The following is a 21,838-nucleotide window of genomic DNA, read 5'->3' on the forward strand; positions in this document are numbered from 1 at the left end:
GATTCCCATACCTACGTTTCCCATTTTTAGCGAGAGCCAAACGCTTTTATGTTGAAGTTGAAATAACCAACTTCCGCTAGTTTGCCACCTGTCTCTGTGTGACTTGACGCTGCTCGTACTTAAGCGCCTCAGACAAAAGCGCGTTTTCGTTGGAAAGACTCGAATAGCGTAACAAAAGGCAAACACACACCTAAACTACACGTTTGGTACAGAATGCAGCATAATAGTCACAAAAACATATGTTATTAGGAGTTATATCCAAACGTCCAGTGAGGACGACATTTCTCAAGAGAACAGGTGTAATATATTCAAAATGTCATTTAAAATACGAGGTTCATGAGGTGGGTTTTGCCACACCCACCACTCACACAACACCAACACCTTACGATGTTCCTTAAGACCAATTTGAAGATAATCAATATAGTGAGCTAACGTTAGCTACAATCGTATCTCTCTGTAATAGATTATAACGTTAAATATAATGATGACCGCCATTAACTACTGGAACAACACGTGTGGAAATAAGACGCCTTCTGAAGTCCATTTTCTCTTGAAATATTTGACAAATAACAATTTTATAAAAACCTGAATGTCAATGTAATATGTAAATTAGACTAAGAGCTAATTTAGCATTACATTTGTACCTAACGTTACCTCACCCGCCCGTAATAACGTCAACTCACTGCCATTCAAACTTTAGCTAAGCTACAGCTAGTAACTTTTCCGTTAGCTAACGAATCAAGCTAGTACGAGCTGCTATATTCTCTTCAGAAACCTTTCATTAGCTAACTGTTTTTACTAAAGACATGAGTCAGGTAACGTTATTGGCTATGTTACTTTGTTAACTAAGATGTTATTGTGGTTACTATTGAGTTTGGCTAGTTATGCTAAGTTAGAAGAACAGTTAGAATTTAACGTGACCGTTATCTGTTGTATTAAGCCACGTGTTACTCTGTCAGCGATAACAGAATAAAAAAATGAACTACACTGTTATGTTTTGTTCAATCTAATTTGGTCACCCTTAAAGCTTAATTTAGTAACTTTACTGTCAAGATTTTCATGACCTTACCACAACACCACGTCTTCTGATGTCCTCGTTATTTGAGATTTCTAAAGATGTGGTGTATTGGGTTATTGGGACACCCACGAGGACACGTTGCTCTTCCTTGTTTACCCACAGTTTAAAACAGCCAATCAAGTGCTGAACAGGATGACCTCACACGTGGACACTGTTAAAATACTGTAGTATTCCTACAATGTCACACTACAACGTGTAGTGTTTATTATCGCTTATTTCATGACATTATACTGCCGCCTGTCGGCCTGTATAGTAATAATTGATTTAATTCAAATCTTAAGACAGCATCCATTATATTACATTATCCTGCAAAGCAGCTTCAAATGATGTTGAAATTGATACGCTAGTGTAGCAGATTAGAGGAGGAAAGGTTTTTTTATTGTAACAAAAATATCAGGTTTTATAGCTTGAGTACTTCCTGTTTGACAATGTTTATTCTCACTAGCCAGATGCACCATGTGGGGATCAAAGGATTGACATTAATCACATGAAATCCTCTGAGGAAGAAGTGTTTTGAGCAGTAAGGAAGAATAAATCGGAGGGTAAGGGAAACTGTTGGTATATTGATTGTGGACAGACCAATATGGCCTTTTATTAAATATCTGTTGATTGACTGCCAGACAAGATATACAAAGATGCATGATGCAGGTTAATCACTTAACCTGAAATCTTTGAACACTTTTATCTTCATTGTCCCTTAAATTAATTCATTACATGCCAGTTTTATGAGTTTTCTCTATCTTCAAACAAGTGGGTGGATCACCTCAAATTACAGAACCCACTGACTACAATTTCAGGTTTTTTTATTTGGCATGAAAATAATACATTTTGAGAATTGGCTCGACTTGTGTCTAGAATTATCAGTCCTGTTTCCGTACAAAAGTAGCCACATCGTTGAATTCTTCTACATACTGTACTACGAGCTAAAATGTGTCCTCTTGTAGACCAACTCAGTGTAAAGTTACTGTCTCACGCTATAAAGGATCTAAAGGATAACAAACAAATAAAAGATACCCATCAAATTAAAGTTTTATTGATTTATCAAGCGAACAAAATAAATATACAAATCAAACAATGTCCGATACTGATTTGGCTTCATAACAGCAGGCTGGCACCAACTACCTCGGCATGCAACTCTGTGACAGTAACATCAAAATCCTTCAAATTTAGATGAAGATAATTGACAGAATCTATGAATCTATTTAAGCTTGTTTTCTTTCAAAATGTCAGCGCCTTTAAATGAGCAAAAGCAGAGTATTAGGAGTATATATGAGTGCATGAAAACTGTGGCAGAAGCTGTGGTCTCTGTCAGTCATCAAAGTCCGGGATGTCATCGTAGGAGTAGCCCCGGTAGCCCTTCGATGCATAGTAAGCTATTCGTAGGTGGTAAATTCCAGGGAGGAAGACAAGGATCCCAATGATAAGGACAGGCACAGTACGGTCTGAGTGCTGAAAGAGAGAAAATATTAATTTCAATAAAGTCAAATTATTGTTCAAAGTGTAAAAACTCTGTGCGTTACACAAGTACTCACAGTGGCTCCAAAGTATCCAGCCAGGAGAAGGGAGCCAATGACGATCAACAGCGAGCCGATTAAGAAGAGGACTGTGGCCAGTGCTATGGCTTTGTATGGGACTTTGGGTGGGCTTCTTTTGAACTGCAGAGGAGGTGAAATATTTAATTAAAAACACTTTTCTCTGACACAGCATGCTTTTCGTGGCACTGCCTGTTTTCCCACTCGTGTACTGAACTGGCCAGTCAAAATGAGTCTGGCTCATAATGTACTTGAACTTCTTGGAAGAGTGCAAATCTGTGACTGGTTGACAGATATTTCATTTTAGAGGAAGCTGACTGACGGTGTGAGCCATGAAACTGTCATGTTACATTATGTGTTTAAATATATGTTTTGTTGGTTATGCATTGCATTCCTTGTACCTAAATACTGTGAAAACCCCACCATTTTTACACAATTTATTAGACATGCAGAGTGTTATTCGGCCTGTGAAAACATTTGTTTAATGACATGGCTGAGTGGAGAGCAGGGGCCGCCCTTCAATCAGAGGGTCGGCGGTTCGATCCCCGGCTCCTGCTCCACTAGTCTCATGTCAATGTGTCCTTGAGCAAGACACTTAACCCAAAATGTCTCCCGTAGCTGCGTCTACGGTGTGTAGATAGATACTGAATTGTAAGTCGCTTTGGATAAAAGCGTCTGCTAAATGACTGTAATGTAATGACATTTGTGACTCCAAGTATGAGACAATAACGTTGCTTTCACATGGAATCAGACAAAAAGAAGCAACCCTTTGGAGGCACGGGAAAAACAAACAAACAGACCGATGGAATGGCAGGACAGCAAAATTAAACAACCATGACCATATGTTGCTCTGGTGATGGAATAAAATACATCAAATATAATTATTTTGTGTCTTCTATTTTATGTAATTATTCTAGAAATACATGCAGTTATAAAATGCACCTTTCTCTTTATGTTATATTGCAAACTTAAAACAACTTTCTCCTTGTGTGAGGGAGCTATGCAACATCCAGCAAACTAAATACATATATCAGGTTGCATTGTGGGCGATGTAGGATCAAGTGTTTCGGAGCTTGACCCACACTAGGCGCTTAAAGTCAGGACATTTTCAGGACTTTTTTCTTTTTTTTCTCCTCCAACGTTATTAAAATGCAATACTAAATCAATGGAGTAGCCTACCCCTTTATGTCCAGAATGAACATAGATCATTTTAATACAATTTTATAAAATGCATGCTATGGGTATAGTGAACTAACATCATACAATACGTCTTACCTGTAAATCGGTGTAGCCGTCATCATCAGTGGCCAGCCTGGAATACCTTACTTTACTGTTCGGGGTGTCGTTGGACACAACGTTACGAGCTGGCATCTTCTCGGCTTCTTCTTGCAAACAGTTTGTTGTTGTGTTTCAATGAGGCAGAAGCAGCTTCGGCTACAGATGCATTATCGACACCATCATCACTCAGTTAAATCTTACACCAGCTCCGATGCACGACCGTTATTGTTTCGTCAAACTAGTTCTGAGAAGCGATTACAGCGATGCGTGTTGTCTGTTATATTCTATGATGGGTCTTCCGTGTTTTCCCCTCGGTCTACAATGCGCCTGCGCATACCGATGAGTCGTCTTCCTGTGATTTCGGTGATTTTTGCACCGCTCCGTACTCACCACAAGAGGGCCCTGTCGAGTCTTTTCGTGTAAAATGACCAGGTCATAGAGAGCAGCAGACGGATACTCTGTCGAGATTCATCTCTTTGTGTGGATGTTCATTTCCTGAGATGTTCTCCCGGGCCAGCTTTATAATCACACTGTGTTCTCTGAAGATAAGGTTTCTGTCTAAGCTGCAAATTTTTGATACACATACAGTCCTCCTCTGAAGGATGTTTTCAGCCAGGGATGCAATCTTGTATAATCACACAACATATCTATTTCACAGAGCCTACTTGCATGGACATTTTCACAAAACAAAAAATAAGAGCATTGGCAGAGTTCATCAGATCTAAATCATTATTATTTCCAAACAACGTACTAAATCTGCTACTTTTCTACAAAAATGTCACAGTAAAAACTCCCTTTGATTTCCATTATCTATCAAAGTAAGTCACGATTCCATACTAATAATTGCTGAATCTAGTTGTTTTATATTTTGAGTAGAAACCTTTGATCCTTGAGGTATTGAGTTTGGGAGGAGCACCTTTAAATGTTAGTCTATATTATGTTATCTCTGCCAGATGTTGTCGTCTCTCTAGTCATGCGCAGCAATAAAGTGGCCTGTGAATGACTGACCTGGAAATAGACAAAACACAAAAAAATGACATTTGCTGACAATTCCCCTGAAATCAATAATTAAAGCTGCTGTGGTATTCAGGTAGGTTTCCTTTTTCTTCTTATTGTATTTTTTACATTCTCCTGATGGTCAGTGGAACATTGAACTATCACATAGAGAAATATAGACTCTCCTGCAGGCAGAATTCAGATAGCTTTTTTTCCCTGAATCTACATAACAGTGGATCATTGTTATTTTAGCTTTCTGGCAGAGCGGTGCATGGTACAGTCAATGGTAAATGCCCGCAGGTAGTATATAATTGAGAAATACACTGTTCTGTTGAAGAGCAGTAATAATACAGTAAATGCATATTCTTATTAGATGTGCTGGCAGTATCAATAATAGGCTCAAGTCTCAAGTGATCATTAGTACGCTCAATGGCCTTGACTCCAAGTTGCATTGTTGTAGCTTAAGGCCATACTGTTGCTCTCTGGAGGGATATAAACTCTGACACCATTCATCTGTATTTTATATTCCTGTTGTTTTTCTCTGCATGTAGTAACGCAGTGCATTATGCTGCACTCTATTTTCTCTTCTCTTGATGCATATATTTACAAAAATATCCAAGCCTCTGTTGGACATCATCTCTATAATCTACCTATAATCCCCCTTTTGTTTAACAGGGATTAAACAAACATGCTTTTTTTTTTCTAGCTTCAATATTACCATATTACTGTGCACACATGGAGTTCATTTGGATCCCACAAAGCATCATATAAGCCACCTAGGCCTCCTGAAATAACTGATTGTGCAGACATGCACCTGCTGCCATCTTCTCTGTACCTGTTGCTGACAATAACAGCAGAGAACTTTGCCCTTTCCTCGAGTAATGATGCCAGTTTCTTTACTTATTTCTCACTGTGCAGTGTGACCGCTTGTTGGCTGCACTCATTAGCTGACACCAACTCTGAGTCACTGCTGCAAATTTCTTTGTACACCAAAGGACTTCCCCCTTATTTGTCCCATCTTCTCACTTTTCAACATCTACAAATGAAGGTCACTGCACAAGCTGCTTACCCTTACTTAGTCTGAATAGAGAAATTGGCATTTAAATAATTTGCTTCTCAGCCTTGAAACAATCCACAAGAGCAGACAAAACTGCAATTATTTTACATAAAAAAATTAAAAATGACTGGGACTGGAGTAATGTATCTGTAAGTAACCCTGCTTCCCTCTCTATCAGCCATTACTTCATGCATTATTTAGTTTGTCTTGTCTCTCATTTTTGCTGACATGCATGTGGGTTTTAGGACTTCAATGGGTTTTTCCTGCAAAATATTTGTGGAAAGTACTTCACAATACAAATTACAATGGTGCTGAAGTGACATCTGCAGTTGTGATTTATTAATCAGATGACAGACTGTCACTGGTCAGAGGGGGGGCGGTGAATGTTGCCATGTTAGATAATCCCTGCCACTAGACCATAAAGCCTGCACAGAAGAGCACCAGCTAAGCACACTGAGCCCTTGGGTGTGTGTGTGTGTGTGTGTGTGTGTGTGTGTGTGTGTGTGTGTGTGTGTGTGTGTGTGTGTGTGTGTGTGTGTGTGTGTGTCTGTGTATGTATGTCGTGATGAGGAGACAGCAGCAATCACCCCCTTATAACCCTGGGGTATGACACTGAACAGTAAGAGAGCAGCATTTAGGCCATAATTAGAGTCCTGTTCAGAGTAGAGTTCTGTCTGTTGAGATAATTAGGTCTGTCTTCATTACAGTTATTGCAGAAAGCACCACAATTGAAGCCCAATAAAAGGTCGAACCATTATACCACTTAAATATCATCCAATCTCCCAGTGGCGCAGCTGTTTTACATTTAAACCCACCAGGTTTCAGAAATAATAAAAATGTGGCATGTGGGTTGTCCACAGGTGCTGCTGTGCAACTAGCTTTTCAAAATTGTATACATGCTTGCAAAGACTAATACAATTCCTTTATTTTTAGGCTCTTTGAGGAGGAAATTGAGCTGATTTGTGGTTTTGCGCTTTGCTTGTATTTGTGCTCATATCTGTACTGTCATACAGGATGGTTGCAGTTACAGTAGCATCTTTAACTCTTGTCTTGTCTTTTGCGAATGATCAGTCAAGTGTTCTTTTCTATTTCTCTGCATTTCAGGTTAGCTGTATTTCTGTGTGGGTGGAGAGCTCACTGCTGCAGGAAGCTCCACATGAGGGGCTTCTTCTACGATGACATATTCAATCACCTTTATTTCACAATGTCATCTCAGTTTTATGGTTTATGGAAAAAACTGCAGTGGTCGAGTGGTTTTGAGAATATGATTATACATGAAGTAGCAGTTTCCATTTTGAATTAGCCTTTTATATCATTCTTTACTTCTAAAGCTATATACCACTTCACGGTTAGACAAGCACATAAGTGCCCTGAATTATAATGCTGTTTGCATTTACCTGTTCTGATGATTGGAATCTGTGTCTCTTTTCTCCTGATATTTTGTCAAAGGCAGAGCCATACGTGAGGAAATCTCTTGTAATGCAATTAAGGTGAATGTCACTGTAAATGCCAACATTAGTTACAAATGCTTGGTTCTGGTTTGTTGCCCCTGTGACAGGAAATGTTTCTTCCATTGCAGAGGTATTGATTTCAGTATCTTTCAAACTCAGCAGCCCGCCTCACTGCACGGGCGGTTGAGACAGGTAATTGCTTTTCCAGCAGGTTAGATAGCACGATAGACACTATAACAAGATGCAAATACGCAGCAACCAACAAGCACAGAAGAAACACAAGTATCATTTCACTGCTTCATTATGTTTGTAATCTTTTTTCAGCAAGGGGTTGTTTCACTGGCTTGTTTTTAATGCAAACATAATTACACAATAATTGATCTGTTGGTTGAATAAATACTTATTTAGAAAGTGGTCTGTCTGTGTCAGTGCAAGACAGTCATGCATGCACAATAATGAGACAAAATCTCCCTAAATGGTATAATAATTGTAACCTAAATTGCTTTAAAAAAATAGTTTTTTCCATTTTAAAAACACTGTTTAAAAAGAATCCATTTATTGTTCACGCAAAATGATAATATATTATGCTATTCATTGCTTATGTGATTGTACTTTTAGAGATTTCAGGAGTGTGCTTGTAACTTTACTTTTGATATGCCAAAGTGGATTTGTCCACTGGATATAACAGCAGGTACAAGGACACAGAGCATTGTACGATGAAAGCTCCGTCATTGATTGAGCAGAGAAGCTATACTTTAAACGGTCAAACGTTTACTTCACAGAGAGGCTTAGAATCTACCGCTGTGAGCCGGCGGTAGCCTCAGGTAATACCGTCATATCTGGATCCAACAGGAAAACAAAGAATGAACTAACTGTCTTAACAGAGGATGTGTACACAGTGGGAAGAAACAAATCAGTAAAAGAAACTAAACAATAATAACAAATCAATGTACTGTATTTATTCATGTGTGCCTGATTCTACTCTGTCTCTTCATCATAGCTTACTTGAAATAAAAAGTGCAAGTGTTGAATAATAAAATATCCATTGAAATTGCAATGCCAGGTAAATTGCAACTGACTGTTACACCTCAGGGATTAACTAATGTGTATTGACTGAGTTGTGCAACAGATAGCTGTAGCCAATATGCAAATGTTGTTAGTATTTGAGTAACAGTTCTCTATTATTAATAATAAGTAATTTTGTTCAAAACACCAAGACATGTAACAGAAAAAGCTAAATGAAATGATCAAACATTAGAAGAGCATATTATACCCTATACCAAAATAATGATCATCTTTAATATTCATATCAAAGCACCTTCATCTTTACAATATATGCTATGTTTAAATGTTCACTGGTTTTTAGTTCTGCTGGTAAAATAATGTTTCAGATTACAGTCAGTAAATAATAAGTGTAATTATTATCAATAAAATACCTCTTGGTATACTACGTAGTAACATTAGTATTAATTAAATCATTACATTACATGAGTCATTAATAGGGATGTAGAAGTAAATCACACTGTTAGTATTGTATAATTGTATAGAAAGGGGGGTAACACTTACAGAAAGTATAGTTTCTCTATGGGAAACTGTATTATTACTACTGTATACATCGCTGTTCCTGCTGGAGAACAAAATGCCTGGGAAGAATCTATAATAACAGCTATCTGTATGTTTCTGTAAAATGATGATTCAAATACTTGTGGGAAATAAAATAACATAGGCAATCTTTAATGTCCTTTATCATATCATCAGATCTTAAACAATGAAAAAGCCAAACACTACTGGTACAAACTTTATTCAACAAAACACAGTAAACAAAGGTGTTTTGAGCTTTTCATCAATTCAACAAATAACAGGTCCATTTTCGTTTTAAAGCTTGAGTAATTCCAGTTGATGTAAATGGCCATCATTTAGTGCACTAGCATGACGGCAAATGTGAGAGAAAGCTTCTTTATTATATAGTCAATTCATCACTTGTGTATCCCAAGTAGCCTACCGCTACTCCGGATGTTCAAAATATTTACACAATAATAATTTGTGCTGTAATCCAAAGCGTCACCGATATGGTAACTAAAACGAAAACAACTTTTTCTTTAGTTGGCAACGTGAGAGACGCTCGATCACGAAACATTTGTGAATGAAAAGTCATGTTGGGTAGACAGTCACTGGTTGTGATGACGCACAGGGAGTGATGCTGATGGGGATTGAGGTGATGTGAGGATGAGGATGAGGATGTTTGGGTGGGTGGTGGTAGGGTGGGTATACTGGGGGAAAGTGGTTCGGGGAGAAAGCAGTGAGTCATTATAGGCTACTCACCATTATCTGAAGAGACTTGGAGCAACTGAAGGTCGGGCGTTTATACCGGCCGATGTGAAGGCTCTCTCCATGATGAGCGCACTTTCCCTTTCACCGTCTCCGAGCGCGAGTCGGCAATCACAACCGCGTCCAAATGTGGCTCAGGCGATCCGTCGGGATTTGAGAATGAAACTCAAAGTTGAGGTGAGTCCCGTAACATTGAACTTTAAGCAATCATTTTGAGTGCATGATTTTTGTCTCTTGATGCCAATTGTCGCTCATTTAATTGAGGCGTTTCTGTAACTTGCTGTCCGCGCTGGTAATGCAGATGTTGAATAATGTTATTGTTTCTGATCGCACGAGCGGACTTTTGATTTAAAAAAAGAGAAAGATTTCTCAGAATTTAAGAAGGTATTCTTATAAATGTAAAAGTATCTATAAATAATGTTGATTTATTTTATATTTCAATTAAATTGTAGGCTATAAATTGTAAAGCAATTAAGTGATTTATCTCGAATTTAATGCAGTCGGGAGTTGCCTCTTTAAAATAACAAGGCTGGGTCGCACTGATAAAAAGGCTTGTTAGTTTAAATTATGCTACTCTCAACTAAATCAATCTCTTTCACTTAAATCCTAAAGATGATGAGGTACCATCCTTCGAATGTCGTATTATTAAAGATTTAACAGTGGGTGTATATAGTAGAGAAATGCACTATGAGGTCTCCAATGACTGCAGACCATCACAAGTCCCTGTCTCCGCCATTTTTATTAAGGTGGATGGCATTTTCGGTCAGGTATCACCTACAGTCCCACACAGTGGCTTCATCTTACAGAGCTGGGAATTACTCAGCACGCAGTGAGGAGGCTGAGACAACAGAGCCAGAGTGGATATTTACTCCTGGCCAATTAAAATAGCTGCAGACGCAGAGAGATAGCAAGTCTCCCACTGTCTTCAACATAATTGTGGATTCCTGTCCAACTCTGAGCTGCAGCTGCTCATCAGCCACTTCAACAGATTGTTGTTTGTCTGTCTGGGAAACAGCCAAGAACACACATTTGTAGAATATTCTGTGGTGGAGACACATGCTTGTAACATTTATCAAAAGTCAAAAGTCAAGACAAATTACTACTACATGGCCAGGAACAAGGCATCTAGCAGATCCAGCTAATTCATTATAGAGCTGCTCATTTGGTTTAGTCGCCCATTAGTAGGCTAAAACACCCACTGTAGATATGTGTTATATACTCTGCATGAATATTAAACAGATCCGTGCTGGAAAAGAGCCTAACCACTGTGCATTACATTACTGCACCTGCAGCTTCCCATTTGAAATCTGCATACTCCTCAAACTCAAACTGCAATTTGGTGATTCAGGAACCTGATGTAATTTAAGCTTTAATTTATCCCAATTTTTTAATCAAGAGTTTAAGTCTTATGATTGTAAAGTATGAGCAGCAAGAATTAATCAAATTAAGTTTTAGATTCATGGGAAATTTTCCCAACATGTAATCTGGTCGACGCTCAAGAAATTAGTTTGAACAGAAGAAAAGAAAGATAAACATGATGATTAGTAACCACTTGAATCTTTCCTCCCATATTATATGTTTTTAATGTCATAAAGTCACTGAGTAGCCACGAATACATGTCATTACTGTTGCTGACATAAACATCTGCCTTTAGTACTGAGCGAATAAACAAAGAACAGGAGCAATGTGGTTTCAGTCAAGTCAAGTTCAATGTGACTGAACTTGTCTTATATTAAATCAATCAAGCTTATTTTCTTTAGTTCATTGTAACATAGTACGTTTTAATATAACAGTAACAAACTATTTCAATGCTGGAGGTATTTTAAGCTGAGGTAACTTAATCATACAGCACAAAATGAAGATGGTGTAATGAGTTCCTGCAGTTCTCCTGTGGATAAACTCTTACTTTCGTAATTACATTAGAGGCACCAGCAGTCCACCTCCTTCCTCTACTTGAGTGGGTGGGAGAAGCTCTCAGGAGCTGCTGGCTGCTGGCTGCTTTAATGCTGGCTTTGCCACCATGAGGAGTCAACCAAAAACAAAAAGGCAGACTTTAAACATGTTAAACAAGTGTACATCCAGTGAAGAGCAGGGGTTTGTGGGGCACAGAGGAAAAGGTCAGCCGATCGTTAATAGTGTAGCAAGGAGCAATGGAGGAGGGAGTGGGCTAAAGATTTGAGGGGACTGTTAAATGCCTTCACCCTCACCGTTGCCTTGGCACATTCTGCAGTATTGTGAATAGATAGATAGATAGATAGATAGATAGATAGATAGATAGATAGATAGATAGATAGATAGATAGATAGATAGATAGAAACAGCAAAAGAGGGCAACTCAGACGAACTTTTAATTTAGTCTCAAATAAAGCAGCTTAACAAAATCCCCAAATCGTCAACATGGCTGCACTACTTTCACTAGTCTGATGTAATCTACGTCTAGGTAAGGAACACCCACATTACAAATGTCAGTAATCTGCTTGGACAAGATTAATTTCACATCTGTCAAAGAGGAGGACTTCACATTGAACTAAGACATTGTTTTGAAGCCAATGGACAGAGCATTCAAGCTGAAATTAATTTGATGCATCAAAGTCAAAGGGAGCGATTCAGGCCACAATCAACAGTACTAGAAGAGCAGTGCACAATATTGTCACTTAGAAGTCCAACTGAGCAACTGCAGTTTTTTATTTATATAAACAATGAAAATAGACTATATTCTGGCTTGGAAAAAAAGGGTTTTCTTTTTTACTTCAATTTAAATTGTACTGTAGTTATTACAGAATGCAAAGCCAAAAAAACAACAATGTACAAATACAAGTGCATGCAGTTACAGGGGGTACACTCACAAAAGTAAAGGAAATAGAACATTTTAGAAAATGTGTTCGATGAGAAGATCAATAGAGAAGATCAATAACATTCTCACCACTTATCTATGACGAGCTAACAGACAAGTAGCTTAGCTTAACAGTAAAAAATAAAAGCAGTAAAAAATTATTTATAATTTTGATTTATTATGATTATATGATCTTTTGTTGTTGTCTTTTATATGTACCAAAACTGTCCACTAACTAATCTACCTACTACCATATTTTAAAGCTCCCTAATTAACATGTTAATTATTGTTCGTTAAATAATTACAAAAAACATCTATTAATGACAATTGGTGTTTTATGACGGGAGTTATGGGCTGGACTTCCAGGAGTTTCTAGTTGGTGGATTGCATTTCGACAGAGCGAGACTAGCTTTTTCCTTCATTTATGTTAATTGCCTGCTGGCTGTAGCTTTATATTTAGTGTATAAAAAGGCGCAAAAAAAGGTCACACTGTGATATTGATTTGTTTAGTGAGGGGATTAAGAGCAAGGTCAGGCTTATCTAGCTATTCTGGTTTGGCTCAATGCCATCTGGCGTTTTAATTGTGGGAAGTTTCCTAGATGATTCCGTGGAAAAAGCATCTGGTTAGTCCTGGTTCTGATTTCTTTATTACTCAACCTCATATTGTGTTTAGTCAATAAGCACAAGATGAGGCTGTGGACACATTGATCTGACAGCAGCTGTGGCTCAGACATTGTCTCTCGTCCACAGTCTTGATAGATCTGAGCCGTGATAACATGAAAAAGAATTGCAAAAGTTCCAATACAGACAAAACAAGGATGAATACTTTTGAGTTTTTCTGTATGTGATGAATGTGTCAATTCTCTCAAAGGAGATTCTTCTGTCTTTTTTTTTAAGGCGCTGGATCGTGTTGCTGTATCCTGTTGTTGTGTTGAGGCTGAATCTGTCTCTGGGTTCAATACTGAAGAGCCTGGATGTTGACGACTGCTCACCTGCCGCCTTATACAGAAAAGTGGTCTTCTATAATGCTTTTCTAATAGTTTTTTTTCAACATCAGTTTCAACATCACTAACATTTTCAAGATGGATTACCTGATTTCAGCACAGTAAATTTTGGTCTGCATATATTATACTTCTCTCTTAGTGTTTCTACATGCATCCTGGAGTTTTATTTTTCTTGATGCACGTAATGGTTCATTTGCCAGAGGCATCATCATTCAAATGATGTTGTGACAAGACCGACTTAATGTGATCATTACTCTAATGGCTTTTATGAGAATGCCCTGATGTCCCTTTGTGAAACAAAATAAAATAGGTGGGTGTTACAGTCCACCTTTGCAACGCAGGACAGGGTCGAGCATCAGCTTCATATTGGAATAGATGGTTCCTGTCCAGGACAACATGACCCCACCTCCTCTAACACAGAACTGCTCCAACTGCAGCCAGATTTTAGTCCCAGAGCTTAACGTGGTCAAGGCTGTGGTTCTGGGCCTGGTTCTTGGCGTCTTGATTCTGTTTGGAATTGTGGGTAACATCCTGGTAATCCTCTCCGTGGTTTGCCATAGACACCTGCGGACAGTCACACATTATTTTATAGTTAATCTGGCCGTGGCCGATTTGCTGCTGAGTTCCACTGTACTACCTTTCTCTGCTATTTTTGAGATTGTGGATCGTTGGGTGTTTGGACGGGCCTTTTGCAATGTTTGGGCAGCTGTGGATGTACTCTGCTGCACTGCTTCCATCATGAGCCTCTGTGTGATCTCTGTTGACCGCTACATTGGAGTCAGCTACCCTCTGCGCTACCCATCCATAGTGACAAAACGCAGGGCGCTGCTGGCAGTGATGCTGCTGTGGGTGCTGTCTGTCATCATATCTATTGGACCTTTGTTTGGCTGGAAAGAGCCGGCACCTGAGGACGAGTCCATCTGCAAGATCACGGAGGAGCCCGCCTACGCCATCTTCTCTGCTGTGGGCTCTTTCTACCTCCCTCTGGCCATCATACTGGCCATGTACTGTCGGGTTTATGTAGTAGCTCACAGGGAGAGCCGGGGCTTGAGAGAGGGCCACAAAACAGAGAAGTCAGATTCAGAGCGGGTCATACTCAGGATACACAGAGGCAACACAAATGTATTAGAGGACGAGTCCCTTCGCAGCCGCACACATTTCGCCCTGCGACTGCTCAAGTTCTCGCGTGAGAAGAAGGCCGCTAAGACCTTGGGCATTGTGGTTGGCTGCTTCGTGTTGTGTTGGTTACCCTTTTTCCTGGTGCTACCCATCGGTGAGTATTGTCATGCTCATCTTGTATGTGATATTCAATCATTTAAGAGGATGCCCAAGATCTATGTAGCATTTGTTTGAGCAAAGCAACAGTTGTTAAACAAGTTCAACTTGAAATTTAGAGCATTAATATAGCAGCAAACAACTATTTGTGATGTAAAGATATAGTAGAGTAATGTCTCCCTGCACAGAGAATGTAGTCACTCTCCCTCGTGTGTTGTAAAGTTAAAAAAAAACCTAAAGCTCACAAATTGAGAAATCATAGCATGTTACTAAAACCAAAGATTAAAAAAAAAGCTTTAAAGGCAGATTTTGTGCCCTTTGGACGGAGCCAAGCTGTTCCCATGTTTCCAGTCTGTATGCTAAACTATATAACTAACTTAAACTATCTCCTGGCACCAGATTAATATTGAACAGATATGAAAGTGGTATTTTCATCGATATCTCGGGGACAAAGAAAATGTCCATGTTTCCCATAATGTCACTATTCCTTTAAAGATGCACAGGACAGTTATTTTAAAGGAGCAATATAGGTCGTTGAGAACATTAATATAGCAGCAAAAAACGATTTACTATATAAAGATGTAGTGCAGTAATGTCTACCTGAGCAGAGAATATAGTTGCTCTCCCTCTGTGTGTCCTGTTATCAGAGCTCCTCTTTGCTTTGTTGACATAGCCGGGCCGGCCCTGCATATACTTTTAATGTATGGTAGTGAATGAGCGTTCCCCACTTAGCTCATGGCCGTTGCTCGACACTGCTCTCATACGGCAGTTACAGCTAAGTTGCCCCGACCGACAGCATTGCTATGGAAGATAGTGCCCACCCTCTCGTTCCCCCTCGGGTTAACACAGTTAGCTCTGCCAACACTTTCGCCGTTGTTGGCACTCTAACAACTCTGTTAGCTTTGAGCCACGTCGCCATGTTCAGAGCCGTTGAGAGGCAATAGAGATCTCATATTATGCACCTTTCCTTTTTTAATCAATAAGATTTCACAAATTAAAAACAGGTTCACATATTGAACAATCTGCACTCACACATTTGAATCAGACCACTTCAAGAAAGCTACTTAACCCCTGCATTAATTAATTTTATAGATCGATTCATGTCGCTGCCAGGTTTTTAAGTGCTAGCGATATTAACGATGATTGAATTGCTCTTTTGTGGGCGCACTCTGAATTTACTGTTAGTCATGCAAGCCTTGTGGCCTCTTGAGCAGCGTAGTAAATGTTTTGACTCGGCCAGGTAGACGCTCTATAAATAGGCCCAATAAAATTTTTAGATGTCTGACTGGCACAAGTGCTCTCTTCTCTGTAAACAAAAGCACAGCACTACCGACCAACATATATTTCAAACAGATATCTTTAAATGAAGCTTAAAGTAATTTCTCTGCACCTTCCTGTCTCACTTCATCACAATGCCAGTCCAGGACTGACAGATAAAGCCATCACATCAGTGTCAGACTTTTTGATGTTCCCGTCTACTACTGTCCCTGAAGTGTGCTTGAGGGGAACTCGCATGGCTTGCAAATGTGCTGGAGTCAATATGATGGGAATGTGAGAAGGAAATTCCAACCAAGTATATATGAGATATGACAAAACCCTCACAAATCCCTCTGGGCTTTTTTTTATTTATTCAATGCTATTATGCTTGTAAATTTAGCTGCTACTGTTTGGATTTTACTTTTCCTGACTGGGAAATGCGAAAAAGCCTCAGCTTACTGCTCAATCCTGGCATCATACCGCTGCCACAAGTCTCTGGACAATGAGAGATTTATGAGTGAATGACCAAGCAATAGCCTGGTTTTGTTGTGTAGAGCTGGACACGCCATGATTGTTTGATTTGGTTTACTGCAGCAACATTAATTTGAGAAAAATGAATCGTGGGAATTTGATCTCGTCAAAAATTTTTAAATGATGAGTTGTTTTAGCTCTGTGTTTGTTTGTGGGTTGTCCTTTTCTCTCCTTGACATTTCAGGTAAATTAAAGAATAACATCATTAAGTGATTCATGAAAAAGAGAAACAGGCAGAAAAGCAGTGTTTCTGCACCCTTTGGTTTAAAGTTGAAACTCTGGATGTGGCCAGGTGTAGTCAGAAGTGCACTCTGTTGCACCTGTAACCACAATGATGTCAGGATGTACTGACATCCCCTGAAGTACACGTCTACATCACAACAAAAGGGTGAAAAGTTACACTCCTGTAGGTTTAAAAGATGGGTTGCTCATGGGGATCCAGATATCACCTACAGAATCAACCAACTCTGCAATTCCTTTCAGTTCTGCTCGGCGTTTTAGCGTGTATCAGATCATTGTTTCGGTTTCACAGCCCAATTTTAATGTTTTTTTGTTCATTCTCACCAATCTCACTAAAGTCATTTTAGGACCTAGCTGAAACAACTTAAAAAACACTATAGCCTACACTACCTGTCTAGCAATAACAACAGAGAGACAAAGTTGTGATTATAGCCGAACATTTAGCTAGCTGCTTAAGGATCAGATATTTTTCTCAGAAGTTAGTGGAGACCAAGCAGCAACCTGCGGTGCTACAAAATGGTTCCAATACAAATGTGGTTCCTCAAATGACCACCGGAGCCACCCACTTTCAGCTTCACAACGGCTCTTCAGAAATCTATGGGTGACATCAGAAACTCGTCCATATTTCATACAGTCTATGGGGGAGACCAAAAACAGAGTCAAAAGGAGAGTGAATGTTGGACTTACTAGATGGTAAATAAGCAACTGTTTGCTGACATGTTCACCACAACAACTATATTACGTGGAAATATTTCCATGTAGTGTTTTTAGATTGTTCTGCTGCCCCAGTGTGAGCCAAAAGTACTGTAATGCTACTTTAAAATGAATTCTGCTGAACTGAGTTCAAAGACATTTTAATATCTGTGGCAGTGACATTAAACCTGAAACACGTTGTGCTTTATTTGACAACAATTGTAGTTAAACAGTTTTCATATGATAACAGTCAGTTATGTTTTATTGATTTTCGACAACAATTTGTGTATTGAACAGCTGCAATATCTTTCTTCATTTTCTATGAAGGGTTACAAAGGAATTGTTTTTTGGCACAGCTGGGGATAAAATGTATGAGCTGTACAGCCACGCACAAAATAATTTGTTCTCAAACTCTCTCCATCTCTTCTTTCTATCCATCTCTGTATCACATTCTCATTTTTCAGCAGCTCTGTTTAACCATCTGAAACAGCCGGTCCAATAAAACATTTCACAAGACAGCTTCTCCCCTTCTTCCTGTGAAGAAAGATAGATAGACAGAAAGAAAGATAGACAGATAGATAGATAGATAGATAGATAGATAGATAGATAGACAGACAGACAGACAGACAGACAGACAGACAGACAGATAGATAGACAGACAGACAGATAGATAGACAGACAGACAGACAGACAGACAGACAGACAGACAGACAGATAGATAGATAGATAGATAGATAGATAGATAGATAGATAGAGTGCAGTCACACAAGAAACCAGCCATTTAATTATTCTGTTTCACTGGCAGTCACTGAATATATGAAGAGTCATATTTACAATGACTAACAGGGCTGCATCTAATGTGCCTGTTAAGTAATTTTCTCTGCTTTTTTATTAAGGATCCAACGCATGCTTTCTGATGTGAATACTTCACAAGCAGCACAATTAATGAAGAGAATTTTAATAAAATCGTTCACCTTGATGGCAAGTAGGGAGCTTTTTTTAGTCAAAACTGGATTAAATTGAAAGATTAAGTGGATATTAATTGGAGCAATTATGTTTATCTCAGTAGTTGCAGATCACTTGTTAATTTGATATAATCACAACCTTTGATGCAAGAGATACAAGAACAAGTAACTATGATTTCAGCCATGCTAGTGGCAAGGGATGGCAACATTTAGTCATTCAGGTCACCACTTAGGTCCAGACTGAAATATCTCAATAACTGTTGGATGCATTGTCATAAGAAATCTCTTTTGACAGATGTTCATGGTCCCCAGATGATGAGGTGATACTCTGATTTTTTTCTGCTTGCGCCACCGACAGGTTGGCAGGTTAAATAAAATATCTCAAAAACCTTTGGCTGGATTGTCATGCAATTCTGTACAGATATTCATGGTGGACAGAGGATGACTCCTAATGACGTTGGTGATCTCTTGACTTATTCTTTAGCACCACCAACTGGTCAAACTTTTCACTTATTTAAAAGATTGACATATAAAACATGGATTCGAAAATTCTGAACAGACATTCATGTTCATTACAAGCTGAATCCGGAATCATGAGGTTGACATTTGTGGTGGAGTGTTCATTTTGCTACATATTGCCTATTCAGTGTCTCTAGAGAATACTAAAGAGCTGCAAAACTAATTGCATTCCCATCAATGACACCTGTATTTTGTGTTTAGCTAATTAGCATGCTTTAGTTTTAAGTTTAGTTGGGATATTGTCGTTCCTTCTGCTCTCCTGTTAATGCAATGTTTATCACCCTAATGTTCCTACAGGCTCCATCTTTCCCGCATACAGACCTTCAGACACTGTCTTCAAGATCACGTTCTGGCTCGGTTACTTCAATAGCTGCATCAACCCCATCATTTACCCGTGCTCGAATCAGGAGTTTAAGAAAGCTTTCCAGAGTTTACTCGGAGGTCACTGTCTGAGAAAGACACCCAGACCACACCATCATCATCTGAGGGCAGGTCAGAGTCAAACTCAGGGTCACAGTCAGCCCCTCACTCTGGGACTGGACAGCAGAGGGGCGCCCTGTCGGCTCAGCCCTTCCTCCTCCATGGCCCTGTCAAGAACCCCCTCCTCCAGGGACAGCAGGGAGTGGAATGTCTTTCCTGGAGGCCCCTCAGGTGGATCAGGACCGGCCAAGACGAGCAGGGATAAAGTGGCCAAACTCTGCAGTAAAAGCTTCCATCAGACCTGCTGCTGTGTCTTCAGTGGTGGGACTCCCCCGCAAGAGTCAAACTGCGCCCAGCCTCCTCCAGTCGGAAACCTTCCCACCATTAAAATCCACCAACTGTCCCTGTCAGAAAAAGGAGAGCCTGTATAGCCACTATAATCCTTCATCCATTAGTCATGACTCCTCTTTCAATGTCACGGATGAGAATATATTTTCTTTTGCACAGTTGGATGAGTTGTATTAGATGGTGGCTGCTTTGAATTTTATATTTTAAAAAGTCTCAGCTTTGATAACATTTTGTGATTTTTCCTGGATGTATGATTGTCAAAGAAAAACAAAATATCTATATTTATCATACATATTTTATTTTACCCCTTTAAGAAGATGGGTTTTATGCTTTCTAAAAACAAACTGTAGCATAATACAGCTTAGAGGGGATGAAAATAAAACAAATGTTTATCAAATTTTGTAAAAAGTAAAAGAATCCCTGAAGTGGATCAAAAGTAAAATTCCTCATAGTAAAGAGACCAAAAGATTACAATGTGTTTACATGTTTTATATAACCAAAAAACAGTTCAAATGTATGAAAATATTCGTAGGAAAATTTTATATATTGCATGATTTCACCAAAAATTTAAAAAATGCTGGTCAGTGGTGCTCCTGTTGTCTCCAAAGTTTGCCTAATGCTGTTCCTGTTGTCAAAATAATGTTTGTACACTGCTCCGTACACAGTAAAAACTAACGGACTTTGCTGCTCCCACGTCACATTACAATAAATTTGTATGTCATATTCCTAAGAAAGGGATTTATGAGGACATTTTAGGACTCCTGTGGTTTCATTTGGATGATTCACTGAATACATAGCCCCTGAAAACGTCCACTTCATCTATTCACATGTCTACAATTTCATGTACCTAGGAGCAGTGCCAGATGGATGTCTTAATATACTTCTGTGGAATTTCAACTGACCTTGTGGTTGTTGACCTCAATCCTGACCGGCCCACAAGCCTCTTAAAAAAATCCCCCAGATTTAGAAATGTCAAGTTAAGTCATACACAGTCTCAGACATTCTTCCCTAAGGCTGTACTCCTTGTTTCAGTACTTTTTTTAGTTATCATCCATATGTAAAGTTTGAACTTTTATGAGATCTGCTGTGGGGGTGCTGTTTTCTAGCGCAAAGGAGAAAAACTGAGTGTGTAGTTAGTGTCTCTCTGGTTACCAAGCGGCATCAAAGGGCAAGAGGACATCCTCTGCCAACTATTGATTTATTTTCTCCTTCTGTAGTACCAAGATGTACTCCCTTTGCGAGTGCGAAAAGGAAGAGATGCAGTTGTGCGTTAAGTGCAGTAGAAGTGGAGTCAACAGCTTACCCACAGGGGAGGGAACGGCAATGCAGCAAGAGTGCTTGTCTGTGTCCGCGTTGTCATTGACTGACGCGTCTGTGAACCTTTAATCACACCATCTCTGCACAGATGCTATTCGGAGAGGAAGCTACCGGCACCAGCAATAAACTACAGATGATTCAGATGACAGAGTTCACCCCTCCCTCTTTTGTCTCTCTCTATAGAAAGTGCTGGCATTATGAACAAAACCTCAGCCAATAAATATCTGTGTGCCACGCTTTATAAAGATATATCATCTTCCAAATGCAATAGCTGTAATGAATACCATAATTAGATCTGCATCCTTGCAGGAGTCCGATATTAGGTTGGAACAGACCAAGAACACCACCAATTTGTTTCACCAGCACTCCCTAATTGTATGTTTTCATGTTTAAATGATCAATGTATTCTTTTAATATTCTGACAAAGCTTAAAATCATTGACTCTGAAGGGGAATAGAATTAATCATGAATGCTAAAAAATAGTAGTGTCTGTGCAGTGTTGAAAGCACAGCTAGCACTGCTGGTGACTCATGTTTGCATACCTTTCCCAGGAGGACACGGGTCGTCCTGATGCATTTTGTTTTCTCTTTAAAGCTCTCATTAGTGACGGTAAAGTTATTGACATTATAGGATTCCCCTTTCAGGTTTAATCAGTGCATTCATCATGCTAAGTCCTAATTGGACAACTGTCAAACAGCCAGGGGGCATCACTAGTCA

At 39.2% G+C, this 21,838-nt stretch overlaps 2 protein-coding genes across 2 annotated transcripts; one reads left to right on the forward strand and one right to left on the reverse strand.

Moving 5' to 3' along the window:
* Positions 1 to 2,095: 2,095 nt before the first annotated feature.
* tmem230b (transmembrane protein 230b) lies at positions 2,096 to 4,197 on the reverse strand. The gene is made up of 3 exons (XM_068703464.1): positions 3,886 to 4,197; positions 2,611 to 2,733; positions 2,096 to 2,527 (listed from the first exon to the last, which is right to left on the reverse strand). Exons 1-3 carry the CDS (start codon positions 3,979 to 3,981, stop codon positions 2,387 to 2,389), a joined length of 360 nt encoding a protein of 119 aa, XP_068559565.1. The 5' UTR covers positions 3,982 to 4,197; the 3' UTR covers positions 2,096 to 2,386.
* A 9,734-nt stretch (positions 4,198 to 13,931) lies between these two features.
* adra1aa (adrenoceptor alpha 1Aa) lies at positions 13,932 to 20,457 on the forward strand. Its single transcript, XM_068703723.1, has 2 exons — positions 13,932 to 14,829; positions 19,334 to 20,457. Exons 1-2 carry the CDS (start codon positions 13,932 to 13,934, stop codon positions 19,885 to 19,887), a joined length of 1,452 nt encoding a protein of 483 aa, XP_068559824.1. The 3' UTR covers positions 19,888 to 20,457.
* The last annotated feature ends 1,381 nt before the right edge of the window (positions 20,458 to 21,838 follow it).

The sequence above is a fragment of the Cebidichthys violaceus genome, unplaced genomic scaffold (assembly GCF_023349555.1).
Source record: "Cebidichthys violaceus isolate CVI_PGR_0920_01 unplaced genomic scaffold, fCebVio1.0.p SCAF_9, whole genome shotgun sequence".
NCBI lineage: Eukaryota > Metazoa > Chordata > Actinopteri > Perciformes > Stichaeidae > Cebidichthys > Cebidichthys violaceus.